The 21,058-nt window shown below is 47.5% G+C and overlaps 1 protein-coding gene across 1 annotated transcript in view; it reads left to right on the forward strand.

Moving 5' to 3' along the window:
- The window catches only part of ETFDH (electron transfer flavoprotein dehydrogenase), an 81,700-nt gene extending 69,280 nt beyond the window's left edge, over positions 1–12,420 (forward strand). The window contains exons 12-13 of the mRNA XM_082270637.1: positions 7,112–7,333; positions 11,887–12,420. Of these exons, the coding sequence (XP_082126763.1) occupies positions 7,112–7,333; positions 11,887–12,050 (386 nt within the window). The 3' untranslated portion in view covers positions 12,051–12,420. The remainder of the gene's footprint in view (positions 1–7,111; positions 7,334–11,886) is intronic.
- The last annotated feature ends 8,638 nt before the right edge of the window (positions 12,421–21,058 follow it).

Raw genomic sequence — 21,058 nt, forward strand, 5'->3', positions numbered from 1 at the left:
GAGCTGGGTTATGTTGTCTCCGCTGGAGTAGGACTAGGCAGAAAGACAAAACGTTCTGGCTCCACCTTAGGGGCAGTCCCTGAGGGTATATCCTCCCTCTCTCTGCTACAGGGAATCAGTTTTTTTCTGTCTAGTCAGGAGTAAGGACCTAAGCTCCTTGCTGGGATCTTTTTGGTCCTGGCAAGATTTTTTCTTTAGAAGAAATATTTTTTAGGTAGTTTTTTCTCCAGTGTTTTTCCTGTGAGATCTTCAAGCAAAAAACGCCGGACTGGGCGACACTAGTGGTCACCCCAGCCGGCCTACGAGCGCGCGCAGACCATTGCATTGCGCTTGGTCGGCCGCGACACATTCAAGTAAGTATGCGGGGCCGGGCGACGGGCTGGATGTTGAGATCCAGTGGTCACCCCGGTTTCTGCCTACGAGCGCGTGCAGACCAGAGCTCCGCGCTGGGTCGGCCGCGACGGAGTCCCAGTGGAGGGACTAACCTTGCGAGTTAAAAGTCTCGCTTGGACGCCAGGAACCTGAGAGTCGAGGCGTCCGGAGTGGTCCACAAACCCCCACCCCGGTGGAGAGGGTATTGTGAAGAGAGGGTGCCTGTCGGTTCGGTATGGTGAGTAAACGTTCCCTTTTTTCTTTCCTCGTTATGAGGCAGTATGAATTATGGGCCCCTCCATACATGGTCAGTATATATCTGACACTAAAAGTCCCCCTTGTAAATACAGTATGTGTTTGTGGGAAGTGGACTGGGTTTGAGAGCTAACACTCTACCCAGCAGACTGTAGCATTACAGCAGACATAGGAGGTATAATCCTACCTTATTTGTAGTGTATCTCCTGTAGATCTATCAATCGCCACTCAGCAGAGATGCAGGTGGATGTGCTGGGAAAAACGATTTCGGCGGTCCGCCGCCATTTTGCCGTAGACCGGGTGCATGCATGTCTTCAGGTCACGCCGGCCGCCATGTTTTTGGAGTCTAATGTCTCCTATATGGGGGCGGCCATGTTTCATGAGCCCAGCTACCTCGTGGAGAGCTGGGAACGCCGGAAGGCGTACACAGGGGGCGGAGCCACGTCCTTCTACCCGGGAAAAAGCAACAGCTCCTTCCAGTCTGTAAAGACAGACGCTGACTGCAGTTGGTTGGAAACTTCACTGCATCGGTTGGTGAGCCTTGGGGGTCCCTCTCTCTCTCTGTGGGATCGAGAAGCAGGTACTCTGAGGGGCGCTATTGCGCTAGGGAGAGACACATAAAAAAAAAAAAAAAATTTAAAAAAAAAAAAAAAAAAGTTTTTTTGTGTTTTCTGGCAAAGGTGTCCTGAATTATCATGGACCCTGCCACTCATGTATCTCCTCCGGATCCCCTCGAGGGGTCTGCGGGATCCTCCAGCACCCCACTGACGATTAAATCATTGTCCGCTATTATGGAAGCTTGTGTCCCGGGTGGAAGTGGCTTGTCAGGGACAGGGCGCAAGTAAGCGACCCCCGCCTAACCCCTTATTATCTGAAACCTCGGATTCAGACTCTGAGCCTATTTCTGCAGTTGCAGGTACTTCATCTGGTATTGGTGTCTCGTGTACTGTCTTTTCAGACAGTGAGGAGGATGTTTCGGCATCAGCCATAGCCAGAGAGGAAGCGTTGGTAAACGCACTCATGGTATCTGTTCAAGAGACCTTAAGATTACAGGGTATTCCGTCAGAAATAGCTGAAACTGAAATCCCTTTTGGGACTAAAAACGCATCTAGTGGCGAAGGTTTTTTCCATTGCCCAAATGTTTTGGCAATCCAATCAAAGAAGAATGGAGTCTGCCAAAACGCATTTCTACTATTTCTAAACGCATTAACAGGCGTTATCCGTTTGAGGAAACCCTCATTAAGAAATGGACAGAACCACCTGTGGTGGATTCACCAATTGCTAGATTGAATAAAGCCACGGTTATTCCTCTAGAAGACGCTCCGTCTTTTAAAGATCCAGTGGATCGCAAGATAGAAGCTATGTCTCGCACCATGTTTACCTTGATTGGATCAGCTTTCAGACCAATAATTGCTATTGGTCTGGTTTCGCAGGCTGTAACTGTATGGACCAAGTGGTTACGCCGGGACCTAGAAGAGGTCCCTCAGGCGGTATCAGATTTGTTGGAACAGATGATACAGGGGTTACAGTTTGTGTGTGATGCAGCGTTAGACGCCACTTCATTATTGGCGCGAGCATCTGTCTCAGCGGTGGTTCTCAAGCGTACACTGTGGCTAAAAGGTTGGTTAGCCGACCAAGGTTCCAAAAAAGCATTGGCTAATTTCCCCTTTTTAGGAGAGCGTCTATTTGGAGCCAACTTAGATGAGATCATTAAGGATCTCACGGGTGGAAAGAGCACCTTTTTACCGCAAAATTTTAAAGGTAAAGGAACTCGTCAAAGACGAGGGCCTTCTTTTTCTGCTCACAAGAGGTTTTTTTTTCGTCCCGCGGGTGAAAAAATTAAATCCTCCAAAGCTCCTGCAGGAGGCGTCAGGGGTCGTTGGTCGGGCAAGCAAAAGCCCGCCCCCTCTAGACCTGAAGATAAACCGTCCAAAGCCTGAAGGTGCGCCCCCCACCCATAACTGGGGTGGGGGGACGTCTTCGCCGGTTCCCGGATCCATGGCTTTCCAGAATCCCGGACAGATGGGTTTGCGAAGTCATAAGGTCAGGGTACAAGATCGAGCTTCGATCTCTCCCACCGGCGCGATTCTTCCCTTCCAATAGCCGACTATCCCCGGATCGTTTAGACGATCTGTGGAGAGCAGTCACAGTTTTACTACAACAAGGAGTGGTAGTCCACGTTCCTTGGACAGAACGTTTTCAGGGGTTTTTATTCAAACCTATTTACAATACCCAGGAAAGAGGGCAAAGTGCGTCCAATTCTGGGCTTAAGGGCACTCAATTCTTTTGTCTACATAAGAAGATTCAGAATGGAGTCCATTCGCACAGTAGCAGCCTTTCTGCATCCAGGGGATGTCCTAGCGTCCATAGACATCTAGGAGGCATATCTTCACATTCCCATTTTCGCAGGACATCAGCGGTTTCTACGTTTTTCCGTAGAAGAGAACCACTATCAGTTTGTGGCGTTACCTCTCGGTCTCGCCACGGCTCCGCGGGTCTTCACGAAGGTGTTGGCCCCAATGTTGGCACTTCTGCGCCAAAGAGGCATATCGATTCTAGGTTACCTAGACGATCTTCTGCTTCATGCAGAGTCTCCTCAGACCTTGCTACAAAACATAGAAATTATTATGATTTCTTTACAGGAATTCGGGTGGCTGGTGAACCAGCAAAAGTCATTTCTGGTTCCCACCCAGAGGCTCGAATATCTGGGTCTAATTCTAGACACAGTCAGGACAAGAGTTTTTTCTTCCGGTAGGGAAACTCCGAAAGATTCAATCAGCAGTCCACCAACAGCTGGTCTTCCCTTCGGACTTGCATGAGGGGTCTGGGGTTGATGGTGGCTTCCTTCGAAGCAGTCCCATTTGCCCAGTCCCATACCCGAATTCTTCAGCAAGAGATTCCTCTCAGATGGAATCGGAATCCGGAATCCCTGGACAATCAGATCCGATTGAGCAAACAGACCAGAGAGTCTCTGGTCTGGTGGCTTCGGTCTCCGATGCTCAGCCAGGGAAAGTCATTTCTGCCAATATATTGGACGACAGTGACCACGGATGCCAGTCTATCCGGATGGGGAGGAATTCTCGGTCAGTTATCTGTCCAGGGACTTTGGTCCCCGGAAGAATCCAGGTTACCGATAAATGTATTGGAACTGAGAGCGATCAGACTTTGTCTGATTCACTGGACCGAGCAGCTCCAGGGCAGCCCGGTTCGGATCCAGTCGGACAACGCCACGGCCATGGCTTATGTCAATCACCAGGGGGGCACCAAGAGTGTCCGAGCGGCCAAAGAAGTGGCTTGCATTCTTCGCTGGGCGGAACGATTTGTTCCAGCAATCTCTGCGGTGTTCATTCCGGGGGTGGAGAATTGGCAGGCAGATTATCTCAGCCGTCAGACTCTGGATCAGGGGGAATGGTCCCTCCATCCAGACGTTTTCCACCAGTTGTGCCTACGATGGGGCACCCCGGATATGGATCTGTTGGCATCTCGATTCAACAGGAAAGTTCAGAGATTCGTGGCTCGCTCCCGCGATCCTCTAGCAGAAACCGCAGACGCACTGATCGCCCCGTGGGGGCAATACCAGCTAATGTATGCCTTCCCTCCTCTTGGGTTACTGCCAAGACTTCTTCGCAAGATAGAGGAGGAAGGAATTCCAGTAATCCTGGCAGCTCCGGACTGGCCTCGTCGAGCTTGTTACGCCGACTTGGTCAGACTGATGGCGGACGTCCCGTGGAGACTTCCTCTCAGGGAGGATCTACTGTCTCAGGGACCGATCTTCCATCCTGCTTTACGATCGCTGGTTTTAAACGGCCTGGTTATTGAGACCCAGGTGCTGAAGGACAAGGGATTGTCAGCTTCAGTTATTCCTACTCTAGTTAAAACAAGGAAAGCGACTTCCAGAAAGATTATCATCGTACATGGAAGTCTTATATTGTGTGATGTGAATCCCTTGGGTTCCATCTACATCTTTATTCGGTAGTCTGAATATTGGCTTTCTGCAACAGGGAGTTGAGCAGAAGCTGGCCTTGAGTGTTATCAAGGGTCTGGTTTCAGCATGTGCTATCTTCTTTCAGAAGCTTTTGTCTACTCATTCCTTGGTGCGGAATTTCATCCAGGGGGTGCGACACCTGGCTCTGCCAGTGCACGCGCCGTTACCATCCTGGGATCTTAATTTGGTGCTGTCGGTTCTTCAGACACCTCCCTTTGAAAATATCAGGGAGATTCCCTTGCCTACTTTATCCCAGAAGGTGGTCTTCTTGGTGGCTATCACTTCTGCACGCAGGGCGTCAGAACTGGCCGCATTATACTGTTGTTCCCCAGATCTGGTGGTTCATAGGGATAAGGTTGTTCTTCATCCGAATCCATCCTTCCTTCTAAGGTGGTTTCAAAGTTTCATTGAATAAGGACAGTGTATTGTCCTTCCTATGTCCTTAGCCCAATCATCCTCGAGAATTTGCATGGCATTCCTTGGATGTAGTTCGGGCGATCAGGATATACTTGAATACTACGGATTCAATTTGTAAGACGGATTCACTGTTTGTGATCACGGATGGCCCTAAGAAGGGGTTGCCTGTTCTGCTGCGACCATCTTTAGATGGATCAGACAGACGGTGGTATAGGCTTATTTTATCTAAGGGTCGGGATCCCCCGTTCCCTGTTAAGGCGCATTCTACTCGGGCGCTTAGAGTTTCCTGGACCTTCCGCCATCAGGCGTCAGTGGTTCAGGTTTTCAAGGCGACTGTTTAGTAGTCGGTTCATACCTTTACAATATTGTATAAGGTTTATGTGATGGCATCGTCAGATGCCTCTTCTGGCTGCAAGGTTCCTGCAGGCCACTGTTTGAGGAGACTGTTGGTCTACCTCGAGGATTTGTGGGGTAGGTCTCATCTGTTTACTCGATGAGTCCTTTGATACTTCTGGTTGGCTCCGGTTGGGCCTTCTAGATTGGATTTTGATTCTGTCAATCCCACCCCTCGTTTTGTGGCACTGCTTCTGGATGTCCCAGCTCTTGAGAATCAAGAAGACTACGTCCGTCAATGAGCGATAGAGAAAAATGGATTTTTGTAAGATCTTACCGTAAAATCCTTTTCTCTTAAGCTCATTGACAGACGTAGTACCCGCCCCTCTATCATTGAGTTGGGTTGGGTTAAATTCTCTGTACTGCTTTAAAACAGAACTGATTCCCTGTAGCAGAGAGAGGGAGGATATACCCTCAGGGACTGCCCCTAAGGTGGAGCCAGAACGTTTTGTCTTTCTGCCTAGTCCTACTCCTGCGGAGACAACATAACCCAGCTCTTGAGAATCAAGAAGACTACGTCTGTCAATGAGCTTAAGAGAAAAGGATTTTACGGTAAGATCTTACAAAAATCCATTTTTAATACATTCATTACACGGCCGCAAGTCTCCTAATCCTCCCCGCCCCGCCCCCTGTAAGAACTCGATGATATTTGAATCCGTACCGCCTCCTCTCATGTGTACCGCCTCCTCTCAGGTCTACTAATCCTCCCCGCCCCGCCCCCTGTAAGAACTCGACGCCTCAGCCCCGCCTCTTCTCAGTCAGCTGTTCATCGGACCTCCAGAATGCCTTGTGCGCATGCGCACCGAGGCGGAAGTGACGAGGGTATAGCATTCTGTCACAACAGCGGCAACTTCCTCAACATTGCCGTCCCTATGGAAACCAGTACTATGCCGATCGCATAGTACTGGGCATGCGCGAGATTTCGCGCTGGACTCACAGGCCTCCGCCCACTAGAACAAGGAAGAAGGGAAGACCTTTCCCCACAACGGACTCGGCGATCCAGAACAAAGATGGCGGCGCTGGTCATACATTTTATAAAGTAAGATTTTATACGTGCAAACTGATTATTTCATTGTAAGAAACAGGATTAGCAGATGTATAGAAGTCTAAGGATCACTGTTTGGGGGACATTAAAAAAAAAAAAAAAAAAAAACAAATCTGTGCCCGGAACTCCACTTTTAAGATGGACTTCTACTTTAAAAAAACAAAAAAAAAAAACTGTTGAGAGAGACTAACGAGGTTGCCATTGCTGTCCTCTTCTAAAAATACTAGTTGCTTGGCTGACATTTTGTTACTATGTCTTCAGTACTGTCTGATGCACTGACATAGAACAAGTATGAAGATCAGAAGTTTTCTTCTCCATCCTACTTTTTAATCTTCATGCTTGTCAATGATTAAGAAATTACCGACTCCAGAGACAGCTAGGTAACAAAGTAGTCCAGAGCCCCTGCGTTTCATTCACATGTTTCCTTAAATCTCCAGAAAGATCTGTTTTAGTTTTTTATGTCTCAATTGTTAAGATATTCTTACTTCCATCAACTGGGACCCAAGCAGCAATCTTTAACTGCTCCCAATTTTACTGACACAAAAAAAAAAGCAAAAGACAAAAAGCTGGGGAGCACTAAACATCTACAGTAATTTCCTTGCACGTATTTATTATACTGAGATAATGGTTACCTTTCTCACCAGGTTTGGATTCCAATCAGCTAAAGCCAGCTAAGGACTGCACATCTATTGAGTACCCTAAACCTGACGGGAAAATAAGTTTTGATCTGCTGTCATCCGTGGCGCTCAGCGGTACTAATCATGAGCACGATCAACCAGCACACCTCACACTACGAGATGACAGTGTACCGGTGAATAAGAATTTAGCTATATATGATGGCCCAGAACAGAGATTCTGTCCTGCAGGTAAGGAGCTTATAAAAAGCAAGCTTGTGTTTAAAGAGGAACTACACTCTGCCTAAGCCTCCTAAATTAAGAGGAACTAAACTCTGTCTAAGGCTCATCATAAATAAAAATCCCTAACACTTGTCCCTGTCATAACAAAATTTTATTTTCTTTCTTTTTTTTTTAAAGTTCAGCGTTGTCTTGCTTAAGCAAAAGCTTTCCATTTGCCTTCTTTAGTGCCACCATCTTTATTCTGATCTGGCACATGCTCAGACATGCAGTGGGTCTCTGCCACGTTTAACGATGTATATCGCACATCCCAAGAGTTAGTTTGCAAGATGCTGCTCATATGTGCACACACCGTGGGGATCTGTGCCAGAAAACTGGCATTTTAAACATCACAATAGATATGCATTCAGACAAAAATGTACTGACCACCTCATACTTCAAATTATTATAGCAGGGCCATGAACTAACAGTTTAGAGGACGCACAACAAAGCATAGGAAATCCTGGTGTGCTGGAAAAATGAGGATATGTAGGTACATGTCCTTAATGTCCACAGATGCTATGACTTCTCCTTGGAGAAGGGAGGAGATGACCGACTTGGTGGATTACATGCAGAATATCTGAGCTCTTTTGGGTTAGGAACCATAGACGGGTTGGCGTTAAACCCTTTAAGCTATTCTGGCCGCCGCATACACCACACCCAGTCCAAGTGGTTAGCAGGTAAAAGCAACCTTGGCTCGATTCATCCACACCACAGCTCCAACATGTTTCGCCCTGCCCTCAGGACTTAATCATGGCGATGCATCTCCATGATTAAACCCCGAGGGCAGGGTGAAACGTAGTTTGGCTCTGGATAAATTGAGCTCAAGCTACTTTCACCTGCTAACCACTTGGGCCGGTTGAGGTGTGCGGCGGCTAGCCTAGCTCTTCCTAATTTTGTAGTATGCTTTGGGTCTGGATGGAGCTTTCTTCAGCCTGCACCCTCACTAGCCAGCGGCATCAAACTCATCGGACCTTGACAGCCTGGGCAGGGACTCTTAAGCATTTACCCTTAAGCCATTCTATCACAGGAACTGGGGCAGTGACACCCATAATACCCGAGAGGTCTGCATGGAGATCTGCAATTCCGTGCAGTGACACAGAATGGTTAGAATTGAGAAACAAGGGCTGGGGGGGTGCCCAAGCATCAAAAATGCAAACTGTCCAAATGTCCACAAAGGCTAACAGCCGATTTTGTTTTGACTCTTCTGCTTGGACACGATAAAATATAATAGGAGGGGTATTCTGGGCTGGCCCACAATTTTTTTTTATTTTTTTTTTGTAGTCGGCAGTATAACTGGAAGTTTAAAGGATAAGTTCACCTTTTATAACATGTTACACCCATATTCAGGGTGTAATATGTTACTGTTGCAGCAGCCCCGATCCCCCATTGTGACAGCAAGTGGGGGATGTTCTCCCCACACTCACTGTCCCATTTTTAAAAGAACACAGCTGTGCGGGGCTCTGCCCACCCGGCTGCATCATTCATCATCATTATTATTATTATTATTATTATACAGGATTTATATAGTGCCAACAGTTTGTGCAGCGCTTTACAATGTGAGGGAAGACCATACAGTTACAATACAATTCAATACAGGAGGGATTAGAGGGCCCTGCTCGTTAGAGCTTACAATCTAGAAGGGAGGGTCAAGTGAAACAAAAGGCAATAACCATGGGGGATGGGCTGATGGAGAAAATGGAAGTATAGTTTCTAGGTGTGGGTAGGATAGGCTTCTCTGAAGAGGAGGGTTTTCAGAGATGGCCTAAAAGCTAATAGAGTATGAGATAATCAGACAGATAAGGGTAAGGAGTTCCATAGGATTGGAGAGGCTCTGGTAAAGTCCTGGAGGCGAGCATGGGAGGAGGTGACAAAGGAGCTAGAGAGAAGGAGGTTTTGAGAGGAACGAAGAGAGAGATTAGGTTGGTATTTTGAGACTAGGCTAGTGATGTAGCTGGGGGCTAAGCGGTGGATGGCTTTGTAAGATGTTAGTATTTTGAATTTAATTTGTTGGGTGAGTGGAAGCCAGTGGAGGGCTTGACAGAGAGGAGCAGCAGACACTGAGCGATTTGGTAAGGTGGATGAGTCTGGCAGCAGTATTCATGATGGATTGAAGGGGGGATAGCCTGTGTAGAGGTAAGCCAATGAGAAGGTAATTGCAGTAGTCGAGGCGCGAGATGACCAGGTAGTGAACTAAGAGCTTTGTTGTGTCTTTGGTTAGAAAGGGGCGTATTTTGGAGATGTTGCGGCGGCAAGATTTGGACAGCAATTGGATGTGGGGCTTGAAGGAGAGTTCAGAGTCCAAGACAACACCTAGGACCTTGGCATGTGGGGATGGGCTGATAGTAATGCCATCGATATTGACAGAGAGATCAGGGGAAGGGGCACGTGGTGGAGGAAGAATGATAAGCTCTGTTTTGGATGGATTGAGTTTGAGGAAGTGGTGTGACATCCAGACTGATATATCTGATAGTAAATTAGTTATACGCGAGGAGACTGAGAGAGAGCTGAGGGGTGGATAAATAGATTTGGGTATCCTCAGCGTAGAGATGGTATTGGAAGCCGTGGGAGGCTATCAGTTGACCCAGAGAGGAGGTGTAGATTGAAAATAGGAGGGGTCCAAGAACAGAGCCTTGGGGGACCCCAACAGAGAAAGGAAAAGGAGAGGAGGAAGTAGAATTGTAAGTAACGCTGAAGGTGCGGTTGGATAAGTAGGAAGATAACAAGTGAAGAGTACAGTCATGGAGACCAAAGGCCTGGAGTTTTTTGAGGAGAAGGGGATGGTCAACCGTATCAAAGGCAGCATAAAGGTCCAGGAGTAGGAGTGCAGAATAGTGTCCATTGGTTTTGGCCGTTAGTATATCGTTTGTTAGTTATTCATTCAGAGTTCTGTGAGAACTTCACGTACCGACAACCTTTTGCAGCTGCCGACTTGTAGTTCTCAATGAACTACCAGGGCGCTGTTAAGTGTCAACAAAGTATAAGCAGACAGCTTACACTGACAGTCTGTAAGAGCTCTGCATTGCACCTGCAATCTGCCAAATGCGAGTGCAATACTTTTCAGGCTCCTAGAAAAAAATTAAAAGATGTGAATGTATTTATTTTTACAAAGATTAACTTTTCCTTTTAAGTTTTCTTTTCCTCCGTAGACAAAAATGTATTTTAACCGCTTGTGGACCATATAACTTGCATATACAGTGGCAAGGTGGCTCTCCTGTGCCAGATCATGTTCTAGGTTTGTGATCCGGCACTTCCAGGTAGAAGGCACGTGCGCATGCCAGCGGCAACCCGGCTATGCTGTGATTGTACACAGCATATGCCAATCAGTGGGTGCTGGCCAATTGATGTCTGCGGGCACCCGCTGATCATCAGGAAGACACACAGGACAGAGCCCTGCCTATATAAACAAGGCAGAGCTCTGCCCTGTCAGTGGAGAAGTAATAGATTTTCTTTCCCCTCAAAGCAGGTAATAAAATCCTTTACTTCCCTTTGTAAAAGCACCACACACAGTACACTGGTTAGGCACATATTCAACCCTTTTATCGGCCTGGATGTTTAGATAAGTACAGAATACAGATTGGTTTTAGATGTTTACATTTGAGGCAGCAATATTGGAGACGTTGTGCGGCAAGGTGGGATCTATTCTATCTATATATCGGGCTCTATGGCTGAGATACTCTTTTATAACAGGATGTCCCTATAGGGGTTAATTGGCTCTCATGCTCTTTGGATGTAGCAATGAGAGGCGATAGAGTCTTTGGATGATACGTTTCTACCTATAACCAGGGGGACCTAAGCCACCATTATCCACAAGTTACTTTTTTTGGAGACACACTGTTCTGCTATTATATAACACAATTAGTCTTTTATATAATGGTGTTGTTCTGTATCCCTACAACCATACACATGCCGATATAGTCCCGCTCTTTGGGACCTCTCTTGGTCCTTAGTTTTTGTCGTTTTTTTTTTTTTTTGATTAGTACAGTGACCGTGCATATTTTTAGCACTGATCACTGTATTAGTGTCAGTTAGTGACTGATTGTCTGCCGCAATATCGCAGTCCCACTATAAGTCACTGATCATCACGATTACTAGTAAAAAAATAAAAAAAAAAATCCCATTTATATATACCATAGTTTGTAGATGCTATAACTTTTTTGCTCAAACCAATAAATATACGCTTATTGGGATTTTTTTTTTTTTACCAAAAATATGTAGCAGAACACATATATTTATTTCAAAATTGTTGATCAAAATGTGTTGCATGACTGTGCAATTGTCAGTTAAAGTAATGCAGTGCCATATTGTAAAAAAAATGGCCTGGTCATGAAGGGGAGGGTTAAATCTTCCAGAGGTCATGGTTAAGGCATTTCTAGGGAGACTGTTCTGAATCCTAGTGTGCAGGGAGACCGTTCTGAATCCTAGTGTGCAGGGATACAGTACTATGAAGGAATATGAAGGTGTAGGATTTATGTTAAAATTTAGTTACTATCAGCTTAGCAGATAACCTTTATTTATTTTTACAGGTGTTTATGAATATGTCCCGCTTGAATCAGGTGAAGGTTCACGGTTGCAGATCAATGCTCAGAACTGTGTCCACTGCAAGACATGTGACATTAAAGATCCAAGTCAGAATATTAATTGGGTTGTGCCAGAAGGAGGTGGTGGACCTGCTTACAATGGAATGTAATTCACTCTAGCCAAGCAGTATTTTATCATATTCTGTGACTGATTCTACCATCTGAGACCACAGCAGAAAGCTGTTAATTGTTAAAAATGTTCTGACAAAATGTGACACCAAAGCAGGACTATTCTGCTTACGTGCTCCTGAAATTGCACTAACCTGCTTAGATGGACATTTGATTTTTCTGTGTTTAAAATGGTTTATTGCTCCATAGAGCTGCCTTAATTCCACATATTTACCAGGTCGGATTGAAGGCTTTTGCAAGACGCACACATGTACCATAGACAATGCCTTTTTGTGAACGTAAACTGAAACAGAAGAGCTTTATGTGTAAAGCTTTTTTTTTTATGTGCCAGAAAAAAAAAAACAGTTTTTACAAATCATCACTTTTGTTTTTGTGAGTCTATGGCAAATTTTTGCAAGCGCAGATTTCAGCCTGGTATGCAGTTTTGTGAGTTTTCCTGTACTATGGCAAACTCTTCAGAGAATATTTCAGCCTGGTATTTAGTAACAAAACCCTGTATGTTGAATGGGAGTCATATGTTGAATGGGAGCCATATGTTGAATGGGAGCCATAATGCATCTGCATACATTTGCTAGAAAAAAAAAATTGTGCACTTGTTGTGGCACTGCTACCTACACATGTTGTAAGACAGTAATTCTGACGGGTCATTCAAGTGATTGTAAGGCCCCTTCCAGACAGGGTGGAGTCCGCCTGCTTAGCGGGGAATCTGTCCGCTGATGTACGCTGAGCAGGCGGATGGCTGGTCCGTGTCTGGTCTGCTTATGCAAAGGAGACACAACTCCATAGAGAACAATATATGGTCCGATTAGTCCACTCATGTGGAAGGGCTCTTAAGGATTACATTTTTAAAAATAAACGTTCCATTTGCTTGCTCTTTGCAATGGTTTTGCACACAGCAGCCCCGATTCTCCCCTTCTTGGCCCCCTGCTGGTCCTCCTTGCTCCTCCCCTTTCCCCCACAGCAAGCTGGCACTCTTGCAGGCTTGCTCCTAAACAGGCTCTGTGTGTCCATAGACACACAGAGCGTGGCTTGGGCCTGCGTCCCCTCCCACCTCACTGGCTGTGATTGACAGCAGCAGGAGCTCACTGCTGTCTTTGAGCCAGTGAGAAGGGAGAGGGCCTCTACTCTAGTGCACATCATGGGATTGATATTCGACTCAGGTAAGTTTTGGGAGGGGGGAGCTGCATGCAGTAGGTGTTATGTTTTTTTGTTTTTTAACCTTAAAGTGATTCTAAGCTATCACATTGTAAAACAACCCAGTTTAAAATTGAAATGAAAGGCATACATTTGTGTATAGATACAAAACATAAATAGTCACATACTCTGTTCTCAGCTGCATTAGAGCTGGCGGGAGGAGAAGCAACAGTACACTGAGCTTCCCAGTGAATGGCTGGAGGGGGGGGGGGGGCAAATCTGGTTATTGAAGGAGAGCAGGCTAAGTTCCCAGCACAGAATAAAGGAGACCAGAGGGACAGGCTGGAACACAGGCGATTTCACACAAAGGAAGCAATACAAAGAGAACCGGATATATCTTCATACAAGTACATGGTACAGCAGGCACATATCAGGAATTTTGAAATGTTGGGATAACAAACGCTTTAATACAGAGAATGCATTAAGTTTAAAAAAAGTTCTGCGTTTAGAACCAATTGCTTTTAGGAAACCATGGGCGATGTTCAAAAATGTTTTAACACCAATTTCAGCTAGAATGTTTTTGATATAGCCAGGTAGCTTAGGAACCTCTGTTGTGTTTTAAGTGCTGCTTGTGTTTCCATTAAAGTTTTTCTTCATTTCCTGTTCTGTCTGAACAGGATAATCTCAATAGGAATGCAGACCACTTTGGTTACTTTGTTAGAATTTTTATTACAGCGGTGTACCCATTGGGGGGGGAGGGAATCTTCCTCTCATTTTCTATTCCGATATCTGACTGAGGAAGAAATCTTCCAAATGGGGATGTAGAAAATGAAAGAAAATAAAAAATATTTTACGTTCATTAATGGACACAACTCTTCTGAATCTTGGCCATAGGGTTTTAGAGTGCCTGCTTCAGGAGTAGGACACTAGGCAGATCCTCTGAGGGTACTGTGTGATTTTTTTATTTTTTCCCTTCCTGAGATCCAAGAGGCCATATGGACACCAACATGTATTCTACATTGGACAGCTGCCATTCTCCAGGAGCTGCGGTGGCCATTTTGCCAGAGATTTGGTGACCATACTTTTTAGGACAGGTTGAGCAGCCATTTTGTGTTGAACCATTCCCATAGACATGCATGGGAGCCGGCTGGGTATATGCATGGCAGCCCTTTTCATGTAGCCCTATGGCCGTAGCCTGAGCCTGACTTGTCAGAATGTGAGCTGGGCGGCCTTAGAACGCAACTGAGTGTGCAGCTCGCTCTGCCACTGGAGGATCTAGCTGGCACTTTCTTACAAGTCACCGCATCCAGGGTCACAATAGGCATCGTCCTCCTTACTTACTGTTCTTTCCTGGAGCAGTGCCTTCCCCAGGCTGGGATGCAAATAAAGTCTCAGGCGCAGGCTTCCCTCCTGATCCTGTTTTAGAGGTGGCATATTCCTCGTTCTCTGTTTCCCTGGAAGCGCTGTCTGCAGTCCCAGAGTCATTCGTCTCCTGGGTGGAGCCGGCGTTCGGGAGCAAGTTGAGCAGGAAGTGCCTCCTGCAGTCGCCGTCGTCTTCAGACATTTCTGAGTCTGGCTCTGCTGCCTTTGGCACTGAGTTTTCTGTGGGCTGTTACGATGCATCCCCCTTATTCCTTGGCTCTGTAGCCACACAGAAGAAAGTGATAGTGACAGCACTGATTACTTTTTGACAATTGAAGATTGCTGGGGCAGCCAACTAAGTGCCTTTGGTATGCAAAAACAGACTAAGTCTGTTAAGGTTTTCCGTTACCCTGCATGCTTTCATACATTTGTCTACAAAGCTTAGAAAACATCCAAAGCAGCCTTTTGTGTTCCTGAAAGCGCTTTGCAATGTTTTTGAGGAGGCCCTTCTGAAAAAAGTACCTCCTGTGTTAGGTCCTCTCATTTTCTAGGCTGAATAAAGCAAACGTGATACTAATAGAGAAGTTTCCCTCTTTTAAGGAACTGCGGACCGCAGGGCAGAATTGGTTATCTGTGCTATGTTTACTCTTGCAGGGTTGGCATTTTGGCCTGTGTTGGTCATGGCCCCGGTGTCTCAGATTCTTACTGAATGGGCCAAGCTTCTGTGGCAAGGTTTGAACACCAGACATGTGGATCAGGGTCTATGAGGATCTGTCAGATCAGTTGGTCCAGAGGCTGAAGTACATATGTGATCCATCCTTAGATGATGCTACACTCCTTCCCAAGCTCTCCGTCTTGGCACTGGTGCTTTGGCTCAAATGCTGGTCTACTGACCATACTTCTGGTGGAGCTGCCCTTCTAGGGGGAAAATCTCTTCGGTGCTACCTTAGATGATATCAAGAACTTCACAGGTGGCAAGAGTACCTTCTTACCACAGGCTATTCAAGGAAAGGAGCAATAGTGGAAGTCTGCCCCTTCACCTACTGCACACAAGAGACTTTTTCACTCCTCTGGCGCATCTGGGGTCCTGGGGTTGGGGCTAAGCACTCTTGCACCCACCAGTCCACATCAGCATGTAGGATTGCCCCACCCCTTGCCTGTGTCATCATTGCTGGTTCTCTGGCCCATGGACTTCCCTTATTCCCCACAAGTGGATCCTACAAATTGATTGTGTCCTGCTCCAAAATAGAATTTCATTCTTATCCACCATATCTTCATCTTCTGCAATCGTGCCCTGTATGGGGCAGTGCAGGACCTACGGAGCCAGGTAGTAAGTCCCATTACCTGAGCCGTAATGGTTCTGAGGGTTTTACTCCCATTTGTCCACGGTCCTGCAAAAAGGATTGGGTTTGCCCGATCCTAGACCTAAAGGCCCTGAATTGCTTAGTGCAGGTTCAGAAGTTCGAGTTGGATTCCATCCATTGGTGGCCTCTCCATCTGGGATTTTTTTTTTTTTACCATCTATAGACATTAAGGATGCATGCCTGCATATTCCCATCTGTGAGGGACATCAGTGGTTCCTACACTTTGCAAATGGGGACGAACATTACCAATTTGTGCCGCTCCCCGGGTATTTACCAAGGTGCTGCCCTCCAATCCTAGCGGTGCTGAGACAACAGGGGATTATGATGACTGGTTATTTGGACAACATTGAGATCACAATCTGCTCCCTGTAGGACTTTGGATGGCACCTGAACCTCAAAAAGTCTGCTCTGACCAGGAGACTGGAGTATCTGGGCCTGATTCTTTGGCCACCAGGAGAAACACTTTGTCCTGCTCCAACTCCAGAAGCTTCGGATTGCAATCCAAATGCTCTTGTAACAAAGGTAATCTTCCATGTAGGCTCTGGAGCTTATGGTGTCCACCTATGAGGCAATCCTGTATGCGCAGTTCCATACTATCTGCAGAGGAGAATCCTGTCCTAATAGGACAAATCTACAGCCTCCCTGGACAACTATATTCGTCTGAACTGGTTGAACGCTCAGAAGACCTGTGTCTGTCAAAGAATTTAAGAGAATTTTTTTTTTCGTTACCTTAAAAACCCCTGTTCTGAATTAATTGACAGACACAGCACCACTCATCTATTTGAGTTTATACTTCTGACACTGCTTTTGTTACAAACTGGATTGCCTATAGCAGAGAGGGGGTTTTATACTAGAGGGGACTGCCCATAGGCAAGTGATGTGTTCTTTTCTGCCTAGTGTTCTGCTCCTGTAGGTGGTACTATAAAACCCTATAGTTAGATTCCCAAGAGCTGTGGCTGTCAGTGAACTCGGAGAAAGGAATTTTACAGTAACAAAAAAAAAAAAAATACCATTATTTGACAGAAGATAAAATCCCTTTCCAACCATATACATAATTAAAAAAAAATATTTTGTCTTTCGTTCATTGACGGACCCAGCTCCTGTCATTCTTGACCATTGGGTTATGCTGCCCCCTACAGGGGTAGGACACTAGGCAGAAAAAACTTCTGGCTACACCCATGGGCAGTCCCAGGGAGTATATATACGCCCTCTTCCTGCTATAGTTATTTTTTTTCTGCCTAGTCAGGATCTAATTCCTTGCTGGGATCTTTGGTTCTGGCAACATTTTTAAGATAGAAATATTTTTCCTCATAGATTTTTCCGGTGAGATCTACTATCAACTGCCAGACTGGGCAACGGGCTGGATAAACAGTGGTCTCCCAGTCTGGCCAGCGAGCGCCCGCAGGCCTCAGCTCTGCGCTAGGTCGGCCGGTACATAGCCCCACTGGAATCCTCCTGGCCGACAGCCCCCCATTTTGATGCAGAGGGGTATCTGTCTGGAGCGGTGGCGACGTGGTTCCTGGTATGGTAAGTAGCTGTCCCCCCTCTATCCCTGGAAGGTTTTGGGACGGTCGGACCCCCGGGTTCCCTTTCTTCCTGCAGGCACCCCCCCTTGCCAAGTCCCTCATCCAGCGCCCCCCCCCGTCCCTGTCCATATACGCTGGGGATGTATTTTTTTGGGTGGTCTGTCCACTTTCCTGGGGTGGGGGCAGGGCGCTAACTGGCGATGGGGGCCAGGGGGGGGGTAGGCCGCCGGCGACCAGGCGAACGATTGTGCCGGGGGAGTTGTACCTGGCGGGGGCTCCTGCCAGGCCCCCCTGTCCTGCCTGGATCTGTCCTGAGGCCTGGTCCCCCAATTCTCGGTCACTGTATGCCTCGTGGTGCCGCCATTTTGTTGTAGCCTATGTATTCCTATGCACGGCAGCCATGTTTGTGTAGTTTGGCGGCCATTTTCTTGTGGTTTACCATTGCAAATAGCAGCGGCCATGACAGTGGGAGCCCCTCCTTATCTCCTGGTGCTGACTCCTGGATCATTTAGCTTCCTGATCGCTGCACGTGTAGTGCAGATTCTCCTGGTGGTTGCAGGTGCTTGTGTCGGCGGATAGTGAGTCTGGTGGGGTCCTCTCCCTCTCTCCTGAGGATTGCTCTGTGCCTTGTGCTTGGTGACCGGGTCATGCTGCCAGCATGGTGGGGGGTTGTCCCTTAGCAGTGTGTTACACTTTTTGTGGAGTCCCTCTGGTGACTCATGGAGTCTTGGGAGCATGTTTCCTCACCTGATCCCCTCTCTGAGGCTGCTGCATGGATGGATGGATGCATGCACTGATGGCAGTCCTGGAGTCCCTCATGTCCTGGGTGGAGACGGCTTTCGGGCGACGGGATAGCAAACTGCGCCCGCACCTTCCCCTCTCTCATCAGATCCTAAATCTGATTCCGCGCCGTGGACGTGGGTCACCCTTATGGGTCTGCAACTACACGCCTGGAATCCTCTGATAGTGAGGATGATTCCTCCACGTCTGTGACAGCGCATGAAAAGGCGCTGCTGCTAGCACTGATTGTAACTGTGCGTGAGACCCTGAAGATGGAGGACGCTGCTGAAGCTGTGAAGGAGGTACAGGTACCCTTTGGCACTCCCAAGCCATCCAGAGCGGCAGCCGCGTTTCCTTTCTCCGCCTATTGACCGAACTGTCGCTAAAGCGTGGGGAACACCAAAGTGTCCCCATGGGGTCCCTAAGCGCTTCACTAGGCGTTACCCCTATGAGGAGTCCCTTCTTAAGAAATGGACTGTGCCACCGGTGGTGGACCTTCCGGTTTCCAGATTAAACAAGGTAACCATGATTCCGGTTGAAGAGTCCCCAGACCTTTTAAGGACCCGGCTGACCGGAAGGCTGAGGCCGTAGCCCGCATTATGTACACCTTGGCTGATTCACCAATAAGGTCTGTATTCACCATTGCCCTGGTGTCAAACTCTGACTGAGTGGGCTAAGCTTCTACGCTGTGACCTGGAGGGAGAACAGCTCCACCCCCCCCCCCCCCGTGCCTTTGCTGAGCTGGCGGACCAACTGGTCCAGGGGCTGCAGTTTATCTGGATGCCTCTGTTTTGGCGGTGGTCCTTCGGCGTCTTTTGAGTCAGGTGCTGGTCTGAGGACCAGACTTCTAAAAAAGGCCTTGACTGATCTTCCCTTTTTAAGGAGATCGTCTGTTTGGCGTAGGGATCGACCAATTATCGCCAAAGTCGATATACACTTTCCCCGATATTTCGGAAAGTGCTTGTACCGGAGTGATGCCTGCAGCTAGAGGCATCACCCCGGTACCGTCGTCTATAGCCGACAGTCGGCTGTATCGTAATGACAACCCCCCCCCCCCCCGCGCGGCTCACCCGTCCCACCAGGAGACCAGGGCAACCAGCCTACTCTGCCGCCGAAGACCTGATCAAAGCTGCATTTGGCTCTGATCGGGCCTCATGACATCACTTCCGGGGACTGGCGCCAGATTTAAAAAAAATGACAGCATTCAAAACAGCCAAACTTGGCGTTTTTGAATGCTTTTAAGTGCACAGGAGGGGACCTCCAAATCCCTCCACAAGAGTACCTATCAAGTAAAAAAAAAATTTTTTTTAAATGTACGAAAATATCAGCCAATACAGATTCGCGATGACCAAAATATTGGTAGCGGCAATGAAAAAATGATATTGGTCGATCCCTAGTTTGGTGCTACCTTGGACATCATTGAAGGTCTCACAGGGGGGAAGAGTACCTTTCTTCCACAGGCTATTGGAAGGGCGTGGAACCTCGTTGTAGACGTAAACCTTCCTTCTCGGCTCATAAGAAGTTTTTTTCCTCCCTCAGGGTTGACTGACAAGGGCTCGAAGCCTTTCAGGGCCTCCTGGCAGATCTAAGCGAACCTGGTCTGGCAAGCCGAGAGCGGGGCTTCTCCAGACCCGACCACAAGGCTCCTCCTGCATGAATGTGCCCCCTCACCCGTATCTGGGGTGGGAGGAACGTCATTGCTTGTTTCCGTACCTGTGGACTTCCCTGGTAAAAGACAAGGGGGTCCACAAAGTCATTCGATCCGGCTACAAGATCGAGTTTCGCTCTTGTCCCCTGGCAAGGTTTTTTTCTTCCAACCTGCGCCTGTCTCCAGACCGGTTACATGGTCTGTTTGGGACGGTACAAGACCTGTTCCTTCAAGGGGTGATTGTCCCGGTTTCGACTTCGGCACGTTTTCAGAGTTTTTACTCAAACATGTTCACAGTCCCTAGGAAGGAAGGCAGAGCACGTCTAATCCTGGACCTCAAGGTGTTAAACTGCTTTGTGCGGGTACAGACGTTCAGAATGGAGTCCATTCGAACAGTGGTGGCATTCCTGCATCAGGGGGATTTCCTCGCCTCTACAGATATCAAGGATGCCCATCTTCATATTCCAATATGTGCCAGTCACCAGCATTTTCTTCGCTTTGCTGTGGGAGAGGAGCATTATCCGTTTGTGGTGTTACCCTTTGGTCTTGCCTCCGCCTCAACAAAAATGTTGGCTCTGGTACTAGCCTTGCTACACCAATGGGGGATCGCGGTACTGGGCTACTTTGACGATCTTCTGCGAGCGGAATCTCCCTCTGCCCTGGTGGAGAACCTGGAGATCACAACACGGACTCTGCGGGAGTTAGGCTGGATTCTGAATTTTCAGAAGTCTGCCCTGGTTCAGGCCACAAATCTGGACTATTTTGGCCTTATTCTGGACTCGGCCATGTCCAGAATGCTGCTTCCTCTGGACAAACTCCAGAAATTGCGGACTGAAATTCGCCTCCTGCTGTTCAACAATTGGTCATCCCTCCGGACTTGCATGGGGTGCTGCGCCTGATGGTATCTACCTTTTTGAGGCGGATCCTTTTAAACAGTTCCATACGAGGTCCCTGCAAAGGGAAATTCTGACCAAGTGGGATAAGATTCCGCATTCTCTGGAAATCGGATCCGGCTGAGTCGGGGAACACAGGAGTCCCTGATTTTGGTGGCTTCGGCTGGTCAAATCCTTCCCCTTGTATTGGACAACGGTCACCATGGATGCCAGCCTATCTGGCTGGAAGGCGTACTCGGCAAGCATTCTGCTCAGGGGATCTGGACACTGGAGTCTAGATTA

This window comes from Pelophylax lessonae, assembly GCF_965119305.1.
Source record: "Pelophylax lessonae genome assembly, chromosome: 1".
NCBI lineage: Eukaryota > Metazoa > Chordata > Amphibia > Anura > Ranidae > Pelophylax > Pelophylax lessonae.